Raw genomic sequence first — 22,758 nt, 5'->3', positions numbered from 1 at the left:
GAAGGCCGGGATTCAGTTCAATTCAATTCTATTTTCTCTTTTGGGTTTTTCTTGTTGTTATTTGAGGAGTCGTCTCACTCTGTCGCCCAGGCTGCAGTGCAGTGGTGCAATCTGGGCTCACTGCAACCTCCACCTGCCGGGTTCAAGCGATTCTCCTGCCTCAGCCTCCTGAGTAGCTGGGAGTACAGGTGTGCACCACCACGACTGGCTAATTTTTGTATTTTTTAGTAGAGATGGGGTTTCACCATATTTGCCAGGCTGGTCTTGAACTCCTGAGCTGGTGATCTGCCCACCTCAGCCTCCCAAAGTGCTGGGATTACAGGCTTGAGCCACTGCACCCAGCCTTTTTTTTTTTTTTTTTTTTTTTTTGAGACAGGGTTTCACTCTGTTACCCTATTTTTTGTAGAGACAGGGTCTCACTATGTTGCCTAAGCTGGTCTTGAACTCCTGGCTTCAAGCAGTCCTCCTTCCTCAATCTCCCAAAGTGCTGGGATTATAGGCCTGAGCCACTGCACCCAGTCTCTTGTATTTTTTTTTTTAAACCTAATTGTCTGAATCAGAAGAATCATTAGATTTATCTGGAAATGTTCGAGACACTCAGGACCGAGGACATTCTTTCTATTCCATTTTGCGTTGGACCTGTTCTTAGAAGCTTATCATTGGAAGGTGACAGTAATGGTGTGATTGTTCACCCTACCATGGAAACTTGCCTGTTACATTTCTAGTATATTATTATTATACTAGTGAGGGCTCCAGGCTTCTACTTTGACACCAGCATTAATTCTGTCTCTTACTTTTTCACATTCTTTTAACAGCCCCAAGATGTTCTCGTTCACACACCGCAGTTTCTCAAATCCCCATCTGAGCAAAGACCCAAAACCATTTTTGTTCACATTTGACAATACCTGCTCCCACTTAAAATAAGTAATAATTAAATCATTTTACAAGTTGAGTATTTTTTTTTTATCAACAGTGAAAATTACTTAGCTTTTGGGCTTGCTTTGAGTTGTCTAAATTGTGTTTTGTTTGGGGCTTTTGTAGCCAGCCTGTCTCGATCAGCCTTTCTGTCTCAGAGATATTATGAAGACTTGGATGAAGTCAGCTCAACGTCATCTGTCTCCCAGTCTCTGGAGAGTGAAGATGCACGGACGTCCTGTAAAGATGAGGAGGCAGTGGTTCAGGCCCCTCGGCACGCCCCCGTGGTTCGCACTCCTTCCATCCAGCCCAGTCTCTTGCCCCATGCAGCACCATTTGCTAAATCTCACCTGGTTCATGGTTCTTCACCTGGTGTGATGGGAACTTCAGGTAAGTAAACAGTGGGAAAGCAAACTGTTTTTCCCTATGATGTTTCTAACTAATGAAGGAATTGTAACTGGGTCTTATACTGTCACACCAATATGGTGGTTGCCTCCAGCCCACTTTTTTTTTTTCTTTTTCTTTTTTTTTTTTTTTGAGGTGGAGTCTCACTCTGTTGCCCAGGCTGGAGTGTAATGGCACGATCTAGGCTCACTGCAACATCCACCTCCCGGGTTCAAATGATTCTCCTGCCTCACCCTCCCAAGTAGCTGGGATTACAGGCGTGCACCACCACGCCTGGCTAATTTTTGTATTTTTAGTGGAGACGGGGTTTCACCATGTTGTGTTGGCCAGGCTGGTCTCAAACTCCTGACCTCAGGTGATCCACCTGCCTTGGCCTCCCAGAGTGGTAGGATTACAGGCATGAGCCACTGCACCTGGCTGCTCAACTCACTTCTGCTTATATTCTAGAAATTAGAAGACTGATTGAAAAGATGTGTGTTCCCCTTGAAAGCAGTTGCTAGGCCATTGTGAGGAAGGAGATGGCTCTCCAAGTTTATGCGCTATAACAGTTTTTCTGCTGAGCCAGCTTGTTTTTTAAAACAGGTCTTTTTCAGAAGTAAAAGGGGGCTGTTTGCTTCAGTTATAAAGCAACATCCACACTCATCTTTTAAATCCTGGCTCATTTCAGCCTGACTTGTGGCATATTCTGCCTCAGAACTCACCAGCTCTGATGCTTGTGGTCAGTATTGGCTCACTGTACTGACAGGTGTTGTGCCCCCACACTTTCAGTACAGTGTCAGGGCTTTGCATCAAAGTGACTTCCAGCAGAGAAAAATACCAGTGTTAGGTACTAGAATGAAGAGAATTTGTGAGAGGGGATCAGGGAATTGGTCTATGTTGGTATAAAAGTTATATCTCAATCAGTATCAGGAAATGATGATGTATCTTAGTAGAGGTGGGTAGGCAAATTTCATGCGATAACTGAAAGATATAGATGCCAGCCTGTTAGTTTACTGGTACTTTTCTATGTTAACGCTAATTTTAGCATTTTCCCTGCAGTCGAACATAAAGAATTTACCAATTTAACCTTTTGTATTTTCCTGTTCTCTCACCCACTCACACTTAATTTTTCTTTTCCTCTTAGTGGCTACATCTGCTAGCAAAATTATTCCTCAAGGGGCCGATAGCACAATGCTTGCCACGAAAACCGTGAAACATGGTGCACCTAGTCCTTCCCACCCCATCTCAGCCCCGCAGGCAGCTGCCGCAGCAGCACTCAGGCGGCAGATGGCCAGTCAGGCACCAGGTAAAAGCTGTAGCCCCATACCTGTACAGAGGCTGATTATGAGCTGTCTGAGTCACAGGCCAGGACAGCAGGTGGCAAGAAACAGTGGGCTCTCTTTGGTGCCCTTCAGAAGAGAAGATTGATGTGACAGTCCTCTCCCCTTTGTGGAGAGAGTTCTAAGAAAGCAGAGACTAGGTCTGAAAATCTTTGCTTTTAAGGGGAGGGATTAGAACTGCCACATTTAGTTAAGGTGGAAATCAGTGGGGTTTGTTTTTTTTTTAAACAAAATTGCTAATCCTACTTTTGAATAATGTCTGCTTAGAGCCCTAAAATTATAACCTTTGAAATTCGATCATCGAATAACACTAGCGTCATCTCTTAGTATCTTACAGATTGCAGCTACCCCAAGAAGTAGGTATTTGAATGGCTATTTTGGCTGGGCATAGTGACTCATGCCTGTAATCCCAGCACTTTGGGAGGCTGAGGTGGGAGGATCACTTGAGGCCAGGAGTTTGAGACCACCCTTGGCAACATAGTGAGACCTCATCTCTAAAACAGAACAAACACAAACAAACAAAAAGAATGACCATTTTGTGTTTGAGTAATCTGAAGTTCAGAGAGGTGAAGGTTATCCCACCAATAAGTAGCAGAACCCAGACTCTAACCCTCTGCTCTTTTTCAGTTGAGCATTTTTTCTTCTCCAACTATATCTTGCATGAAGCTTTTTTTTTTTTCTTTTGAGACAGGGTCTCACTATGTTGCCTAGGCTGGAGGACACTGGTGCGATCACGGCTCGCTGCAGCCTCCGTGATCTCCCGAACCCAGGTGACCTTCCCACCTCAGCCTCCTGGATAGCTAGGACTACAGGCATGCACCACTACACCAGGCAAATATTTTAAAAAATTTTGTAGAGACGGGATTTCACCATGTTATCCAAGCTGGTCTCAAACTCCGGGGCTCAAGTGATCCACCCGCCTCTACCTCCCAAAGTGCTGGGATTATAGGCATGAGCCACTGCTCCTGACCAAAGCTTTTTTTTTAACATTGTAAAATTTAACTTTTACAGAAGGAAGCACTAATAAGCCAGTTAGCACTTAACATTTCGTCAGTGGCTTGTCATTATCCCAAACTTTCTACTACTTTCTACGTTAATGTACATTGTACATTAGGATTTTACAGTCTGCGTAGTTGGTCTCAAGGACTTCAGTTATCACTAGTTATCAGTTTTATAAGCTAGTAGTTCTCAACTAGAGGCTGCCCCCGCTTCCCTCTCCTCCACCCCTGAAACAGTTGGCAGAGTTGCTGGCATTTAGTGGGTAGAGGCCAGGAATGCTGCAAAAAAAAAAATCTTTAAAATGCATAAGACACCCCCACAACAAAGGGTTATCTAGCCCCAAAATGTCAGTAGTGCCAGGGTCAAGAAACAGATATAAGCCAAATATTTTCATTTTAGCTGAGTAGAATTATTTTTTAGATGTATCACTGCTTACAACACTTATCAATTTAGAGTTTTTTTTAAAGACTAAAAAGACATAATAGTTTGATTTAGGAAAAAAGAACTAACATTAAACAGTGATAAGTCAAAAGATTGTAAAGAAAAATTCAAATATTAAAACCTTTATTAAGACATCTAACATATATATTGAAGAACAAAACAAAGATAACTTTTAAGGTACCTTTGAGCTTTCTAAAAATAGAATTCTTTGATCTCTTTAAATATTACTTGGACCAAGCAGAATCTTGCCATTGTGCTGAACAGGCCTGAAATCAAGTTGATCGAGTCAATGATCTGTAAAACGTTAAAATCTATTAGGATTGAGGATTGTTCCACTCAGCAGAAGGTGGTGTGATCTGTATTATCATGTTGGATGCAAAAATTTCTAAGGTATAGGCACCTTTGAATATGAAATATGAAAGATGTGCAGTCGTAGGCAAGATGTTCTGGTCACTTCTTTGAAAGAGGGAATAAAAGAGAATTAACTACAGGTCTGTCATTCTGCTTGTGATAACCACCTTCACCTTGGCCAGTAATGCAGTTAGTAATGAGCCACAAGCTTTGCTCAGGCTTCCTTAATTGCTAATTATAGAATGTCATTAAGTCTTTTGGGATACAATTTAAAATTATAAGACAAAGTAAAAGCTGATGAGGAGGTGTCAAATATATGCCTCTTAGTCTCTTCTCCCATTATTGTCCAAGCTCCATTTCCCACATTTTATTCATTATGCCTGTCTGTCTCACTAGGCCATGAGTTTCTTTAGAGAAGAAACTATAGATACATTTTGTATTCGCAGCCCCTAACACAGAGCCTGGCACATAATAAGCCCATGTTAAAGAAAGACAGTGAATGAGTGGCAGAAATCCTGAGTCTAGATGCTGTTAATCCTCTGGCTCAAGCTGCCCTTTTCCAGGACAAGCCAGCAGTGTGGCAGGTGTCTCAGCTCTGTTGTAGAAAAGCTGGCCAGAGAATTCTTTTCCCCTACTCTAGTACATTCGATTCAGTTACAGGAAGCCTTGTTCCATCACCTGTGTTAATGGAGTGGGCCAGGTGTTCCTTTGAACACAATGCTGCAAGAACTACCTAGAGTAGATTTCCTTCACATGATAAGGCTCTAATCTGCTTGGGCTCATGTCTTGGTTTTTCATTTATATGTGGCTAGAACTTTTTATCCTTTGCTGGAATTAATATGGTGTTCTCTCTTCTCTGTTTAAATTAGCTGTAAACACTTTGACTGAATCAACGTTGAAGAATGTCCCTCAAGTGGTAAATGTGCAGGAATTGAAGAATAACCCTGCAACCCCTTCTACAGCCATGGGGTATGTTCTGACTGCAGTGTGTTTCAGCCCCTGGCTGCTTCTGTAGTAGCGGTGGACTGCCTGCAGGGAGCAGCAGTGCCACTGTCACAGTCTGGTTTTCCTGCACCACCTTAGGTTATAAGGGGGGTGGCGGCTAAGCCTGCCTACACAATGCATTTTCAGGAGATTGTCCTTTTTAACTGGCCAGTGACAGTTGCCTCACAAACTTTTAAAGTTTGTCTTGATGCTGTATGCTCAGTTTCTGTTTGCCATGTGTAAGTCTCTGTGTGGTACACATTAGGTGTGCAGGTTGATTTTTTTTTTTTTTTTAAATGCCCTAGGGGTTCCAGAGTTGATGCTTTGGGTCTCATGCAGACTTGATTCTGGAAACTGTAATCTCAAGGGTGACACTCTCCTCCCTCACTTCCCTTCTCCAGGCATTTCTGTTCTTCCCATTTCTTTTGCTTTTGTATAAAAGACAGCAGCTCTGTTTGGAGACTTTAGCTTCTCTGCCATGCCATGTTTGAGGGCTGGATTGTTGCTGGTGGAGCTCACTTGTTTTTTTGGTGGTGGTGGTGGTTTTGTTGTTGTTGTTGTTTTGTTTTGTTTTGTTTTGTTTTAGACAAGGTCTCACTCTTGCCCAGACTGGAGTGCAGAGTGCGGTACGATCATGGCACACTGTAGCCTTAACCTTCTGGGCCCAAGCCATGCTCCCATATCTGCCTCCCAAGTAGCTGCTGGGACTACAGGCACATGACACCACACCCAGCTAATTTTTTAATTTTTTGTAGAGATGGAGTTTTTGCCATGTCACCCCAGGCTGGTCTCAAATTTCTGGGCTCAAGTGATCCTCTCACCTCATCCTCACAAAGTGCTGTGATTATAGGCAGGAGCCACTGTGCCCAGCCTAGCTCATTTGTCTTTAGTCCTCATCTGTGTTCAGAATTCAGGGTGCTGACTCCCTCCCGCTGCCCTGGGCAGGTTCACAGAACATGCCTGTGCCCTGCTTTGCCCTGCATATTTCGTGACTGTGATCCCTTTAGACCAACCACCATCCCCTGTGGCAAAGGGAAGAGTTGAGGGACATTTCCTCACTTGGAACATGGGGATCTTGAGGACTAGTATCAGATTTCAGGGAGTTAGTGTCTGGTACCCATGATTAGTCTAGCAGCAAGAAGGGCAGCCATAGACCTTGTGGTTCTCCACAGCGTGCCCACCCTCTGCCATTGCACAGAGCAGATCTGCCCACGGTTCTGTTTTCCCTCTCTCAAGTGGCCCTGCCTCACTGGTCCGCTGGCCTCTTTTTTTCCATGTTCTGTTTATCAACACTGCTTGTTTGAGGAATTTTTAGTTATCTCAGGGCTATACTAACAGCCAAAAAACAAGCCTTCTCTATTACTATTTTGTAGTGACCTCGGAGCCTTGGTATGCTGTTTAGACCAAGACGGTATTTGTGGTTGTTGCAAGCTTTTCAAGGGAAAGAACTATGCATTAGAGTTTGGGAATTGTAGCCAGATTCCCAGCATAGGGAAGGCAAGGAAAAGCCACGGAAAGGCAGAATGTTACATAAGATGGGAAAATTCAGCGTATGGTACAGGAAGTATTGTCTGGTATTTCTGAGCTATATTAGGTGCTAACCATGTATGAGAAGCACCTTTTGGAGATTCCACTTCTCCTTCTCTCAAGCTTCATTTCCCTAAATGGTTCACCTGAGCTGATCTTTGATGAAGGGTTTGTTCAAGGAGTAATTTTGAGTCTACTCTTTCTGACAAGAAAAATCTCAGACAACTTAAGAAATCTTGAAGAAACTTTCTGTTCCATTCTCCACAGAATTGGACTCTGGTATAATTATTTCATGTGTATGCCCAGCATGGTGCCTGAAATGTAGAAGCATTCCTTTCAATAATCATTTATTGAATAATAGGTAAACTCTACTCCAAACATAAATTGAAAAGTGAAAATTGGTATTTACTGCCACCCCTCCCCAGGAAAGATGAATATGTTCATTGTAAAATGACTTGCTTTCAGATTCTTTTATGTTTTATTTTTAAAATTATTTTCAGCCAGCTCTCGTGGAACAGATTCTTTTAAACAGTAGTTTCCTAAGTGTATTTTAAGTATTTAATTTTGCAGTTAGCTTTTTCTCAGTGGTATCTACCGAAGATTTATCATAGGATGAGCTTACATATTTCTGCCATTGGTGTACTTTATGTTCATTGGCCTCATCCATTCAGTTCGTTGGAAGAGTGTTTATCTGGCGCCAACCCACAGCTATTCAAATTCCTTTGCAGTGCTCCATCGCTTGATTCAGCAGATTCTTACACAGCGTCTGCTGTGAGCATGATACTGCCCTGGGTACTAGAGATAGGGTAGTTGAATAAGACAAACCAAACAAGAAGACAGCCGGGAAACTGCCAATTACACAAACACTTATTTTGGTGTGCATTCATTCATTTATTCATTCTTTCAACAAATACTTAATGAGCATTTGTTGTATGCCACACAGTATTCTTAGGTGCTGGAGATAAACTACCTGTTTTGTTGTTAACAAAATAGACCAAAAAAACTAACAGACTGATTGTTTGGAGAGACAAACAATAATCAAAATAAATAAGTAAAATATGTAATATATTAGATGGTGATATGGTGTGATGGAGAAAATTAAAGTGGGGGAAAGGTTAGAGAGTATTGTCTGAACATGGGTTATAATTTTAAATAGGGTGGCCAGGGAAGGCCTCCTCGGGAAGGTGGCCTTTGAATGAAGAGAGAAAGGCCACACAGCAGGTCTCATTAATATCTCGGAAGAAAGCTCCAAGCACAGGGCCTGTAGCAGGAGCGTGTCTACAAGTTGAAGAGCGAGCCAGGGGGGACCTCTGGTGACGAGAGTAGAGGGAACAAGAGGAAGAATGCTGGGGGAGTAGGTCAGGGAAGACTGTTGGTGGACAGTGTCTGTTTGAGTCCCTACTTTCAGTTCTTTTGGGTATGTATGTAGGAGTGGAATCGCTGGATCACATAGCTCAAACTGGTTTACAGAGGTGCTGCACCATTTTTTATTCCCAACAGCAATGTATGGGGGTTCCAGCTTCTCCACATCCTCACCAACACTCATTATTGACTATCTTTTTGGCTATAGTCATCCTAGTGGTATAAAATGGTATCTCACACTATCAGTGGTTTTGATTTGCATTTCCCTAATGGCTGGTGATATTGAGCATCTTTTCACGTGCTTATTGGCCAGTTGTATCTTTGGAGAAATATCTATTTAGTTCCTTTGCTCCATTTTAAAATTAGGTTGTCTTTTTATTTTTGAGCTCTAAGTTTCTTTATATAATCTGTATTCAAGTCTCTCATCAAGCATATGATTTGCAAATATTTTCTCCCATTCTTTGAGTTGTTTTTCACTTTCTTGTTGTGTCCTTTGACACAAAAATTTAGTCCAGTTTATCTATTTTTTCTCTTGTTGCTTGTGCTTTAGGTGTCACATGTAAGAAACCATTGCCTAACCCAAGGTCATAAAGATTTACACCGATGTTTTCTTTGAAGAGTTGTGTGGTTTTAGCTCTTATATCTAGGTCTCTGATCCATTTGGAGTTAATTTTTGTAAATGGTGTGAAGTAGAGACCCAACTTCATTGTTTTGAATGTGGATATCCAGTTGTCCCAGCACCACAACATATCTTTTCCATCCTTTTATTTCAACTTAGTTTGTCTTTATATTTAAAATGGGTTTCTTGTAGCACAGCAATGTGAATGTACTTAGTATCACTGAACTACATGTGCACTTAAAAATGGTTACTTTTAAGATGGCAGATTTGTTAAGTGTATTTTACCACAATAAACAAAAATAATTTAAAAAAATAAAATGGATTTCTTATAGATTAGGGGTCCCCAGCCCTGGGCTGCAGACCAGTACCGGTCTGTGGCCTCTTAGGAACTGGGCCACACAGCAGGTGAGCGGCAGGCAAGTGAGCATTACCACCTGAGCTCCACCTCCTGTCAGATCAGCGGCAGCTTTGGATTCTCATAGGAGCATGAACCCTATTGTGAATTGCACATGCAAAGGATCTAGGTTGCATGCTCCTTATGATAATCTAACTGAATAAAATAGAAAATTATAGCCTGATGATCTGAAGTGAAACAGTTTCATCCTGAAACCATCCCCCTCCGCTGTCCGTCTGTGGAAAAAATTGTCTTTCACAAAACCAGTCCCTGGTGCCAAAAAGGTTGGGGACCACAGTTGTAGACAGTATATAGTGGGCCTTAGCTTGCTTTTTTTTAATCTTGACCATCTGTGACTTTTAATTGGGGTGATTAGATCGTTTACCTTAAGTGTAATTATTGACATGTTTCGGTTTAAATCTGTTATATAGCTATTTGTTTCTATTTATCCCATCTGTTTATTGTTCAGTTTTTGTTTTTCTGCCTTTTTTTGGGTTAAATGTCTTTATGACTCTATTTTAACTTTTTTGTTGACTTATTGGCTATAACTTGGTGTTATTTAAGTGCTTACATTAGGGTTTATAGTATACATCTTCATCTTATCACAGACTGTCTTCCAGTGATACTATATTACTAAAGAATAGTATAAGAATCTGACAGCAGTATTCTATTTTCTCCCTTCACCACCTTTATGCTATTGTGCATTTTACTTCCACTGTATTGTAAACCTCATGATACATTGTTATAAACAGTTGACTATCTTTCCTCCCCACTACCCCCCAGATGGATTCTTCTTCTGTCGCCAAGGCTGGAGTGCAGTGGTGCGATCTCAGCTCACTGCAACCTCTGCCTCCCAGGTTCAAGTGATTTTCCTGCCTCAGCCTCCCTAGTAGCTGGGATTACAGGTGCCCACCATCACACCTGGCTAATTTTTATATTTTTGGTAGAGACCGGGTTTCGCCATGTTGGCCAGGCTGGTCTCGAACTCCTGACCTCAGGTGATCCGCCTGCCTCGGCCTCCCAAAGTGCTGGGATTACAGGCTTGAGCCACCGCGCCCGGCTGACTATCTTTTAAATACATTTAAATAAGAAGAAAAAAGTTTTCATGTTTATACATATAGTTACCATTTCCAGGGTTCTTCATTCCTGTGTCTGGTCCCAGCTTGCCATCTGGTATAATTTTTCTTCTGCTCAAAGGACTTCCTTTAATGTTTCTTGAGGTTCATATCTGAATTCTTTTAGCTTTTGTATGTCTGCAGAAGTCTTTATTTCACCTTTGTTTTTGAAAGATATTTTCACAGGGTAAAGAATTCTAGATTGGCAGTTTTTTTCTTTCACTGATTTAAAGATGTTCCTCTACTTTAAAAATAATAACTCTAGTAATGACCAGAAACTTAAAAGGAACTTTAATCCTTTTGTTTTTCTAATTACAAATGTTTGTTGTAGATATAAAAAAGATAGTTAAAAAGAACAAACTTAAAATCACCTTTATTCCCACCACAAATGTATGATTGTTATTTACACATTTTTTCATCCTTATTTTATGAAAATATTTCTTGTTAGAGAAAAATTTGGATGCATGCTGCTTTGTAAATTTGTAACCTTTTCAGCTTAATCATGAAATGTAATCGTTTACATTTTCCATGTCATTAAAAATTCTTAAACTATTCGTATTTTTTCTTTTCTTTTTCTTTTTTCTTTTTTTTTTTTTTTTTTTTTGAGATGGAGTCTCGCTTTGTCACCCAGGCGGGAGTGCAGTGGCGCAATCTCAGCTCATTCCAACCTCCGCCTCTCAGGTTCAAGCGATTCTCCTGCCTCAGCCTCCTGAGTAGCTGGGATTACAGGTGTGCACCAGCATAGCCGGCTAATTTTTGTATTTTTAGTAGAGACGGGGTTTAACCATGTTGGCCCGGCTGATTTTGAATTCCTGACCTCAGATGATCCACCCACCTTGGCCTCCCAAATGCTGGGACTACAGGCGTGAGACACTGCACCCGGCCTCTCTCTTTTTTTTTTTTTTTTTTTTTTTTTTGAGATGGAGTCTCGCTCTGTCACTCAGGCTGGAGTGCAGTGGCACAATCTTGGCTCACTGCAACCTCTGTCTCCCGGGTTCAAGCGATTCTCATGCTTCAGCCTCCCAACTAGCTGGGGCTACAGGCACCTGCCACCACACCTGGCTAATTTTTTTGTATTTTTAGTAGACATGGAGTTTCACCATGTTGGCCAGGCTGGTCTCGAACTCCTGACCTCAAGTGATCCACCCACCTCGGCCTCCCAAAGTGCTGGGATTACAGGCCTGAGACACCGGCGCCTGGCCTATTTTTTCATATTTAATGTGGATTTTTTTCAAAGCTCTAATGCAGTTCCATCTTAATTATTTAAGTTACTTAGCATCTAAACATTCATGCAGGAAATACAATTTGCTTTAACAGACTTTTGGATACTATTTTAAAGAATGTGTCTTTGAAGACATTAAATTTACCAATGGAGAAAGTAGTTGGCAGTTATATTTCCATCGACAGATGTCAAAAACGCCCAGGAATTGAATATAGAGTGTTTGTTTTCAGTATCTTCTATCATTTTCATTCTTTTTCCCTGTTGATTTCTTTGTTTCTTCAGTTACTCTTGATAAGTTCCACTCTCTCATATATGAGTATGTATGAAAAGATACATGTGATAGTGATTAAGATTTACCAAAATAAAACATAACCAGGTCTCTTGTTTTTTATGCTTTTTAAAATCCTGAAATAAGTTACAAGAAGTTGAGACTTTTTACAACAATGGGCTGAGTATTTACCTTGTTGAAGTTCATTAAAGTTGAAAGGATCAATAGCAAAGGGCCTAGGTGACATTTTAATGCTTCACAACCCAATTTTATAATTGTGTGTAGAGTACACATCCATGGAACATGTGTGCATTTGTCTGCCTGTGTTGGCATGTAGTGCTGGTAATGTGTGGCCAAAAACAGAAAAAAATGACTCTTCTGTGTTTTATTTTTCTCCAAGAACCCGAGTTTCCAGACTCTTAGTGATCTGTGCCTCTGTCGCTCATTTCTGAAGCAGGAACTTTAGTGTTGCTGGTAATGTCAGTGTCATTTGTAGACTCACTCAGTAAAGAGATGTCTCTTTGGGGCTCTGTTATAGCACCATTTTCTTCTTAGAACAAATATCAAGATGAATTTCTGATATTTTTCAACTCCATATTGCTAAAAAGTGGAATAAAGTCACCTAAGATATGGATACTTCTGAATTTGGCTTTTCTATCTCTTGATCATTTCTAGCTATTGATTTCCATTGTTTTGGTTCATGCTCATGCAAAAACGTTTGAACATATTTGTTTGAGAGTATACTGTTTTTTCTGTGTGCTGTCTTGGATCTTGATAGAGATTTATTGGATCTGATTTGTTAATTGGTTTACTGGCTGATTGCACTGAACAGCATTTCTTTGCAGGGGTGTCACGTCGTGTGTAGGTACTGTGAATCCTAATTTTGTGTATTTGGGGATTTAGGATACTCAGGAGATACATAGAATTATCACAAATAAATAGAATAATAATTACACTCAGTCTTATTCATGCATAATTTACTATCATGTCACAAATGAATTCTGGCTATAAAAAATTTTCTAAAATTTGGATAAATTGCTGCTTTTATTTTTATTTCTGATTTCTGTTTGTCTTTGAGAAAGCATGAAAGAGTTTCCTTTCCTTTGTAATCCTTGTGAGCTCCAACCTCTTCTCTAAGCAAGTCTGCTGTGTCTGTCCAGGTACTGCTCAGGGCCCAGCAGTCTCACTCGCACATTCTTTTCCTCTGGTACAGATTCAGCGGAGGTGACGGGGGAACACTGTATCTGTATTGCCTGCTTGGTAAACTATCTCAGGGGAACAGAGATGTGTTTCTGCAGAGAGATGCATATTTATAGCTGCTTCTGGCTCCAGTAGAAGCATGAAACGGGATTTGTTTCATTGAACATAAGTTCACTTTTTCTTCTCTCTCAATCTAATAAAGTCTGTTTAGGAAGGTCCCCGTGTTATTCCAGCAGAGAATCTCAATGTGCTTGTAAGGTTTGTTAAGCTGTTTGATAATTTTCTTCTGTGAGGCACAGGCCTATCTTTTATCTTCTAAGTTCATTTTTGATGGAAAATATGAATCCTCCCTAAATCTAGGGGAGTTTTGAAAAATAACCAGGTCCTACAACTACTACTGCTATATATACCAGTCAGAGTAGCGCTGGGCTGACAACAGATAAATTGAAAAAATTGCCGCTAGGAGCCAAGAACTTTTGTGTGTGATTACACTAACAGGTAGTTTTCCCATATGTGAACACTAGTTATTGAAATAACAGTTCCTCACATACAGTATTCACCTACTTCAGAGTTAACAAAAGATGATGAGAGCTCTTTCTGCGAATAGGGGTATACTTTTCATGCTGTAGCAAAGATGCAGGTTGGGAATGGAACAGTGGTACATTTGAATCCCTTGGATGCTGACCTGGTGAGCCCTGGAGATAGCTGCTGTGAGAAGCTAAGATCTCTTTGGATAGCACCTTTGCAGTAGCAGCGAATTGGATGCATAGGTGGCAGTCAGAATGCTTCCCATAGAGTCTGCTTGGGTAAGAGAATCAGGAATTTCTCGTGGTCTACAACAGGGGGAAGGGCCAGGGAGGAGGAGGGCTTATACTCTGGATAGCAAAAAGATCTAGTTCTGAATGGTTACTAATTTTTTTCTTAAGATTGCAGAAAGGAAATAAGTTATAAGGCCACTGCTTTGACTTTCATGCTAAAAACCCAAAGTTCATTTTTAAAATTTATCCTTCAAAAAAAATGTCAAATCAGTTGGATTGGGGTCCCATGCATCTGTATCCTACCCAAAACTGGTATTGTATATTGGACAGAAGGTTGGCTTGAGAATGAATGTGATTTTTACCTAGTCATGCCTTTCTCTGAGTGTATGCTTTGTGTGTTTTTCAGTTCTTCAGTGCCCTACTCCACAGCCAAAACACCTCACCCAGTGTTGACCCCAGTGGCCGCTAACCAAGCCAAGCAGGTAACTTACTGATTTTTACTTTTTTTTTTTTTTTTTTTTTTGAGACAGAGTCTCACTCTGTCGCCCAGGCTCAAGTGCAGTGGTGCGATCTTGGCTCACCGCAACCTCTGCCTCCTGGGTTCAAGTGATTCTCGTGGCTCAGCCTCCTGAGTAGCTGGGATTACAGGCACCCACCACCATGCCCAGTCAATTTTTGTAGTTTTAGTAGAGACACGGTTTCACCACGTTGGCCAGGCTAGTCTTGAGCTCCTGACCTCAGATGATCCATCTGCCTCGGCCTCCCAAAGTGCTGGGATTACAGGTGTGAGCCACTGTACCCGGCCTGAGTTTTACTTTTAACATTCATGCCGTGTCTGTCTTTGTAAGTGAAGACCATACTGTTTTTAAGTCTTGACTTTGTTTAAATGAACCATAAGTCTGATAAAGGCCCATAATCCTTTCCCCACAATTTATGCCAGTCTTGACATGGCTGTTAATCAGGGTAGGTCAGTCAGGACCTGATACTGTCTTCATAGGCCATTTAACATTCTGCACCTAGTAATTTGGGGTCATAATTCTAATACCATACATTTTTATATGAGGTATTTTGCTTTGCAGTTTACTTTCACATTATCTCAGTTAACCCATACAACAGCCATGTACAGTGGGAGGATAGGTGTTTAGATATGTCTCACTGGTGAGGCAGCCTAGGCTTGAGTGACCAACGCAAACTCTCACGATTAGTAAATGGTGGAACCAGAGCTGGGACCCAAGGCTTCTGACTTCCTCCGGTCCATTGCTCATTTCACTACACAGTTGAGTATCAATGTCTGGGGCATAGGTTATCTGGTTTTCTCCTGCAATCCCTGTTTGTCAGAGTTTGCATATTTTTAATGATGTTATGTCTAGCTTGTCTAGCTTCAGGCTTTTGCCTGATAAACATTGTCCCTTAGAAAAATAGGTGATATTGCAAACAGTTAAACAATCCAGAAAAAAGTGATACGGGATGGTTGGGAGGTCAGTCAGGCTAGTGCTGAAACTCTTCCTAAGAAATTCTGGTTTCTCTCACTACTCTTACATCTGTCTCTGAGATGAGTAGTTTGTGTTAGAGATCAGAATTTGAGACTGGATATCAGGACTTGCCTATTTAAGTTCTCAAACTTGCCTCTGTTTCTTAGTTTACCATAACTTAAAATGGCATTTAAGCATTTAGCATTCGATCTTTCTTCTGGAGGTATTTGTGTTCACCATGGAAAATACATGATAAGGCATAAGTCATGGCGAGTGAAGGAACATTGACTGGAGATGGATAAGTCAGTTTTGCTTTTAACCTTATTGTACATGCTTTGAGAGCTAGAACCATTTTATTAATTTACTCCTTCATTAATTCATCTACCTAATAGTCAAGTGCTTTTGATGTGCTAAGCACTGTGCTAGGCACTGGGAAGATAGCCATGAACTAGGCCAGTGTGACTGCCTTCTTGGAGCTTGCAGAGTATTTCTATTTTCATCCTTTAATATGATCTTACATGTGGTTAACTTAAATTGAGACCTTTTTTTTGTTTCCTTTTTCTTTTTGGTAATTTATCTAAAAGTGTTTGTCCTTGCTTATTTTAAATTATATTTTTGTGTTTACATTTTACATATTTCTTTGTTACAAAGAATGGTTAGTGGTTTAACATAAACATTTTGCTTGCATTCTGTTATAGGGGTCTCTAATAAATTCCCTTAAGCCATCTGGGCCTACACCAGCATCCGGTCAGTTATCATCTGGTGACAAAGCTTCAGGTCAGTTTGCATTTTTGTTTTCTTGAAAAGTGAAAGAAGCACTCCACAATAGGGGTTATTGTTCTGGATCACTGAGACAGTTGCCATAGGAAACAGGAGTCACATTTGATGAGATCGGGAGCATTCAGGGTAGTATGACCATAGACAAGAGATCATATTTGAAAGCCGTCAGCTAATGAAGAATTTCTAGAAAATTAGTATGCCCTTCAATGGCTATGTAGACTTCTGAAATTTTTAGGTTAGTTTGAAAATGATAGAGCAATAGGAGAAAAACCTCCCTTTAAATTATTTTCCTAAAATGGAGCAATAGTATTATCTTTTTCTTCCTTGCTGGATGATCACAGTTGAGAGGAATGGATCAGAATGCTAAACGCTATTTCTTCCACTAAAAGGAATTAAAAATTCTGTTGGTCCACAGTGACAGTTCAAAAGCCTATAAGGTAGAGAAAGTGAAACAGATTTGTAAGATCTCAGAGTATATAATGAGTCAATATTAAGAGATTTTATGGCTTCACGTAACTTCTCCTACACTCACTCAAGCATAATTATTCTTAATTTAGTTTTCACAGTAACCATGAGTGTTTTGACCAGACACTTTGTCCAAGTGTCATTGCCCAAACCAACTTTATGCAGAATGTGGGTCTTCCTCAGTGTCCCCTTTTGTTGGCTCCTTTATTATAGCCTACCTAATTTGGCGTGTATTACTTCCTGCTGCAAGGGTCTTGTGCTGTCTGCAATACTGAATTTTTACAACACTGTTGATTCTGGCGTTTGTTTCAATCATGCTCTTAAGTGGGCCTTCAAGCAAATTCTGTTAGAAATTGAACTTCATACATTAGCAGCCTGCGTCTCATAATCTTAATCATACAGTCATTCTGACTTTCTCTGTAATCCCAAACTTTCTGATTGGATACTGGATTTATCTTTAGTAGCTATTCCTTGCAGAAGGAAGCCATTATTGCATAAGCCAGAGTTGTATTCTAGAATTCGGAGTGATATGGAACCACAGTTGGTATCATGTACGCCTCACATGAGAAGGAGGTATCTAGCACTTCTCGACCGGGGCCTAAAGCTTTATGTTAAAAGGAAAATTTTATAGTAGAACTGTCAAAGACTTGAGTATTTTACAAAAAGGTTTTGAAAGATCATATACTCTTTTTTCAAGGACTTCATTGGAGAGGTTTTTGTCACTCTTGGAGTTAGAATCAAAGAAACCTAAGGAACTTTGCTTTATGCATGTCTGGGCAAGTAGTGTGACTTGCAAGAAATTTCCGAGATTCACCATTCATTGCTGATCATGAAATCCTCTCTTTCATTACGAGGTGTTCACTTCTGTTTTCACTTGCCAGGTAATCAAGGTTTAGAAAAGAACTTTTTTCTTTTGGTAGGAAAACTTCTCTGAAAGGTGCTGCTTAAGAGTTTGCAAAAAGTTTCTTTTTGAAAAAGAGCATTTCTAAAACCTCTAGAGAATAGTTCTCTTATTAGTAATGGAAATACCTTCATTGTTTTTCTGATTGTAAAACTATTACATGCCCAGAAAAAGTCTATGGTGTAGAGATATATAATGTAGAATGTGAAAGCTGCCCTATAGATTCTGTATTCCAGAGATCATGATTTCATGTATATCTCTTGAGGTTACTTCATTGTTTTTTAAAGAAAAATATCCTATATACTGCATATCCTATATATATTGATTTTGTAACTTATTTCCCCTTCTCTGCCCCCTCTTACAATAAATGTCTTGGTCCCTGCAGGTCTGATACAGATCCACCTTACTCATTTTAAGAGCTGTCTACAACCTCATTGTGTAGTTACACCCTGTTAAACTTAACTAGTACTCTGCTGATGATTTAGATTGTGACTTTTCATCCTGTACATTTTACATTGTATACCAGTAGTTTTAAAAATATTTGTACTGCCATCTACTCTGTGTTTGTTTATTTTAGAAGGTTGGTTTTTTTTTTTTCCTTGTTGTTGTTTGGTTTAGTTTCGTTTGATTTGGGCTTTTTAAATAGTTTTCCTCTTCCCTTTCCCCCTTTTGAAGTGGAGCAAGGCCAGGCGTGGTGGCTCATGTCTGTAATCCTAGCACTTTGGGAGGCCAAGGCAGGTGGATCACCTGAAGTCAGGAATTCGAGACCAGCCTGGCCAACGTGATGAAACCCTGTCTCTACTAAAAAAAAAATACCAAAATTAGCCGGGCATGGTGGTGCATGCCTATAGTTCCAGCTGCTTGGGAGGCTGAGGCAGGAGAATCGCTTGAACCTGGGAGGCAGAGATTGCAGTGAGTCAAGATTGCGCCACTGCACTCCAGCCTGGGCGACAGAGCGAGACTCTGTCTCTAAATAAATAAATAAATAAATAAATAAAGTAGAGCAGTAGGGAAAAGATTGAAGATTGTACCCAAACTATAAGTAAGTAGTTAGAGTGAAATCAAACATGGGGAGAATGATGGATTGCACTTTTAACCTTCTTGCATGTCTCCATATTATAGCAATCATGTTTTACATCTGTAATTTTAAAAAAAGAACACGATTATTTGTTAAATGCCAACAAAATCTATGGAAAATGCAGAAATGTACATAGAAGTAAACAGCCTTAAAGTCACTACTCAGAAATATTTAGCTTATGAACCTATTTCTCTTTTGGATTTTCGTCCTTCAGCATAGATTAATTTCAAATAATTATAAAGCTACATTATATATAGTTTTATTTACTTTTGTGGGGAGGGGGCTTAGCCTCACATTATAAGCATTTTCCCATACCATTGAAATATATAAGAGTATACTTTTAAAACTGTACATTTAAACTATACTAGAATTATTTTGATATATTTTCTGTAAAGGAGAAGATGGCACACCTTAGACTGGAATTAACATTGACAGAGCCACGGAGCAATTTCAGAGACCTCGAACACAAGTGAGGCAACGTGCTCACTCCCCATGGCCACTGATGTGTCACAGAAGGCACATGCGGTGCTAAGCAGCACCTCACAGGCTGAGCTACAGGGAATTATACACTGGAACAGTGTTTCTGTCTTTTTGTAATATTCTTTTTGTTTTTTTTGTTTTTTTGTTTTTTCATAATTTCAGGGACAGCCAAGATAGAAACAGCTGTGACTTCGACCCCATCTGCTTCTGGGCAGTTCAGCAAGCCTTTCTCATTTTCTCCATCAGGGTCAGTAATGAACTTAAGTTTTATGGCAAATTACTAGCAATTAGCTTCCCCAAATCTTACAATTATAGATACATTTATTTACTTATTAAATGTGTATGAACCCAGAGTTCTTACCATGGCAGTAATACATCTGATGATAGTGGCAGTAGTTTAATGTTCTCATGTAAATCGATTTTCCCTTTGCAATTCAAGTTAATACTTGTTTGTTACATATTTGTGTATCTGTTTTGTTTTTTAGCCTAAGCCTCATTTTCTTTGGGTAATGAGTCTGCTAAATTCTGTAGTTCATCTAGTTTGTCACACTGAGATGTTTCCATTCTGACACCATTTTGGGGGCTAGATGTGACATTCAAATTGACTTTGCTGGACAAACATGGTGGCTCACGCCTATAATCCTAGTGCTTTGGGAGGCCAAGGTGGGAGGGATTGCTTGAGGCCAGGAGTTGGAGACTGACCTGGGCAACATAGTGAGACCTCATCTCTACAAAAAATTGAAAAATTAACCAGGTGCGTTGGTTCACTTCTATAGTCCCAGCCACTTGGGAGGCTGAGGTGGGAGGATCCCTTGAGCCCGGGAGTTCGAGGTTACAGTGAGCTATGATCACACCATTGTACTCCAGCCTGGGCAACAGAGTGAAACCCCATCTCCAAAAAAAAAAGAAAAAAAAAAAAAAGGCTTACTGCATCGAGAGTACAGTATACTAAACTTAGAGAATGTAATGAAAGATAATAGGCATTTGAAATTTGAGGTTTTATATAGATGTGGAGGAATCTGTTTCCGTTTCTTTAAAAAATAATAATAATAATGATGGCTGTACTTGTAAAGTTGAGTTGTTTTTAAAAATGAAAGAATCTTCTATACCTTATCTCAAGATGAGCCTTTGTTAAGGTGCCTGTTCTCTGTGCCCTGAGCACTCATGTTGAAACCTGTGTGAGCTGCTGAAGCATTCTCTTCCCTGCAGTGATGGGGTTAGACTCTGTGGAACTGAGATCAAAATGTGTCAAAAGGATTTTTTGCCATTGAAGCATTGTGCATTCAGTTCCTTAGAAAAGCCTCTTAAGTTCTTCAGTTTATGCTTTTGTAACTAGGAGCATATTAACCAGTCTCTTTTTCCTGATTTTAATATATTTTTTGAGTGTCCTTCAGCCTAAGGAGAAAAGAGGGTATTAGAATATTATTTGAGGGGGAAAGTAATACATATATTTTTTCTTTATTATAAATCATTATGTTTTATGCTTCCCAAAGGTAATTTGCAGCAAATTTTAAAGAGTAGGTCAATGCCAAGAATTATTGCATCCTTTACAGATGGCTAATAATCAGTCTTCTGTGAAATGATATTCTTCTTTTCTTTTTTTTTTTTTTTTTTTTTTTTTTTTTGATTTTCAGGCAGAGTATCACTCCGTCACCCTGGTTGGAGCGCAGTGGTGAGATCTCAGCTCACTGCAATCTTCACCTCCCGGGTTCAAGTGATTCTCTTGCCCTAGCCTCCCAAGTAGCTGGGATCACAGGTGTGCACCACCACACCCAGCTAATTTTTGTGTTTTAGTAGAGATGGGGTTTTTTCATGTTGCCCAGGCTGGTCTTGAACTCCTGGCCTTGAACTCCTGGCCTCAAGTGATCCACCCGCCTTAGCCTCCCAAAGTGCTGGGATTGTAAGCATGAGCCACCGCACCTGGCCCTCTTCCCATTTTTAAAATAACCCAGAAAAGGTGGGGTCATTGAATCAATGGCTTGACACTATTAGATAAAATTTTTTCACTAAGAAAGGTTGTGTTTTTTTTTTTTATTTTTAATATGATGGGCAAAGGTGTCTAAGTTATTACATTATTTAGTATATTTGATGTGCTTGGTTCGTTATATTTTAAAGCTAGTTTGAAATCTGCAATTTGAACTTTGCGTGTGTGTGTGTGTGTGTGTGACAGAGCAAGATTCTGTCTCAAAAAAAAAAAAAGGTGCAGTGGTACAGTCATGGCTCACTACAACCTCCGCCTCCAGGACTGAAGTGATCCTCCTGCCTTAGCCCCCCGAATAACTGGGACTACAGGTGCGCGCCACCACACCTGGCTGATTTTTGTTTTTTAATTTTTCGGTTTTGGTTTTTGGGGGTTTTTGTTGTTTTTGTTTGTTTGGTTTTTGGGTTTTTGTTTTTGTTTTGTAGAAACAGGGTTCCACCATGTTGCCTAGGCTGGTCTCAAACTCTTGGGCTCAAAGGATTAACCTGCCTCAGCCTCTCAAAATGCTGGGATGTGAGCCACCATGCCTGGCCTGAGTTTTTATCACAGTGAATAATCTGTTCTGATTCACACTCGCGTGGGATTTTCTTCCTTAGCTATGGTGTCTTCACTTACAGTGTAAAGAAAACATACAAAAGGAGAGAGGAGATGGTGAAAGGAGTCACAAAGTTTTTGAACTAGATTTTCCTAGCCGTAAAACTCAGTTCTGTCAAAATGACTGAGTTAGGGCTTCTATTTCATTGTATCCATTGTTTTCCCTAGCAGTGTGGGGCTCTCTGACATGCTTGTTGGTCTTGGAGGGGTTCTGAGAGGCTCTCCCTAGTCTTAAGTGCTTCTGTCTTACCAGACCTTCCTTCTGTCCCCTCACTTAACAGACCATCTGCTCCGGCCACCATTCCCACATGCACATTTGTCATGTGTCTCTACTGCTGCAGCTTTGCTCATCTTGCAAGAAGTCCCCACTCAAACTTCTGCTACAGAAAGCCCAGCCATCCCCCAATGGGCTCTCAACTGCTATCCCCGTCGTATCTCACACACAAACTGCTTCTCTGCTTAGAGATCATAGAGTGGCCTTACTGCTTCTGAGATAGGTGCTTTGACTCTGTTGTCATTTATCTTCTAGATTGTAAATTCCTGAGGGCGGTTTGTATGAATGAATGATAAAATGGAATATTAAGAGGGCAATATTGTGCCTTGGTTTGTTCCTTTTTAATTTCTCTTTTTCCACTTGTTAGGACTGGCTTTAATTTTGGGATAATCACACCAACACCGTCTTCTAATTTCACTGCTGCACAAGGTACAGACTCTGTGTTCAGTAGCATTACTCATGTGTTTTCTCTAAATAAGTACAGGTTATTTTTGCCCACATGTTAGTATTTGACTTGTTCCTGAGTCTTACTTACAGTATCTGCAATAAGCTCAGTGTTGATAATGTGCATTAGAAATATGCTTAATTTAAGAAACTGATGTGAAGGATTTCTATTTTTATAATTAAGGACAAGGAAAGGATTTGCTTCTAGAAAATCAGGGCTGTGCTTTAACATTTAAATGTTAACATGTGAATTAAAATTTCTCCATTTTTTGTCTGTAATTTAAAATTTCTTCAATTTATAGGGTGATTCTGTAGGGCAAGATAGACGTGGTAATAGATAGACTGTAGAAATGAAAGACCAAACTCGTTTTTTTCCTTGATAACATACCAGCAAACACACTCATCCCATG

General features: G+C 40.1%; 1 protein-coding gene across 17 annotated transcripts in view; it reads left to right on the top strand.

Moving 5' to 3' along the window:
* The window catches only part of NUP214 (nucleoporin 214), a 108,253-nt gene that overhangs the window by 47,465 nt on the left and 38,030 nt on the right, over window positions 1–22,758 (top strand). For 12 of the 17 annotated variants that reach the window (XM_024345922.3, XM_054659184.2, XM_063788164.1 and 9 more), the window contains exons 22-28: window positions 1,042–1,305; window positions 2,444–2,605; window positions 5,300–5,399; window positions 14,286–14,361; window positions 16,050–16,128; window positions 19,218–19,302; window positions 22,272–22,333. In XM_024345922.3, coding sequence (XP_024201690.1) covers window positions 1,042–1,305; window positions 2,444–2,605; window positions 5,300–5,399; window positions 14,286–14,361; window positions 16,050–16,128; window positions 19,218–19,302; window positions 22,272–22,333 — 828 coding nt within the window. Of the gene's footprint in view, window positions 1–1,041; window positions 1,306–2,443; window positions 2,606–5,299; window positions 5,400–14,285; window positions 14,362–16,049; window positions 16,129–17,097; window positions 17,478–19,217; window positions 19,303–22,271; window positions 22,334–22,758 lie in introns of those variants that run through there. The other 5 variants (XM_063788165.1, XM_024345923.3, XM_054659186.2 and 2 more) reach the window with 2 other exon arrangements.

The sequence above is a fragment of the Pan troglodytes genome, chromosome 11, assembly GCF_028858775.2.
Source record: "Pan troglodytes isolate AG18354 chromosome 11, NHGRI_mPanTro3-v2.0_pri, whole genome shotgun sequence".
In the NCBI taxonomy this organism is placed as follows: domain Eukaryota; kingdom Metazoa; phylum Chordata; class Mammalia; order Primates; family Hominidae; genus Pan; species Pan troglodytes.
The sequence above is the reverse complement of the archived record's forward strand: the minus strand, read 5'-3'. Positions and strand labels throughout refer to the sequence as shown.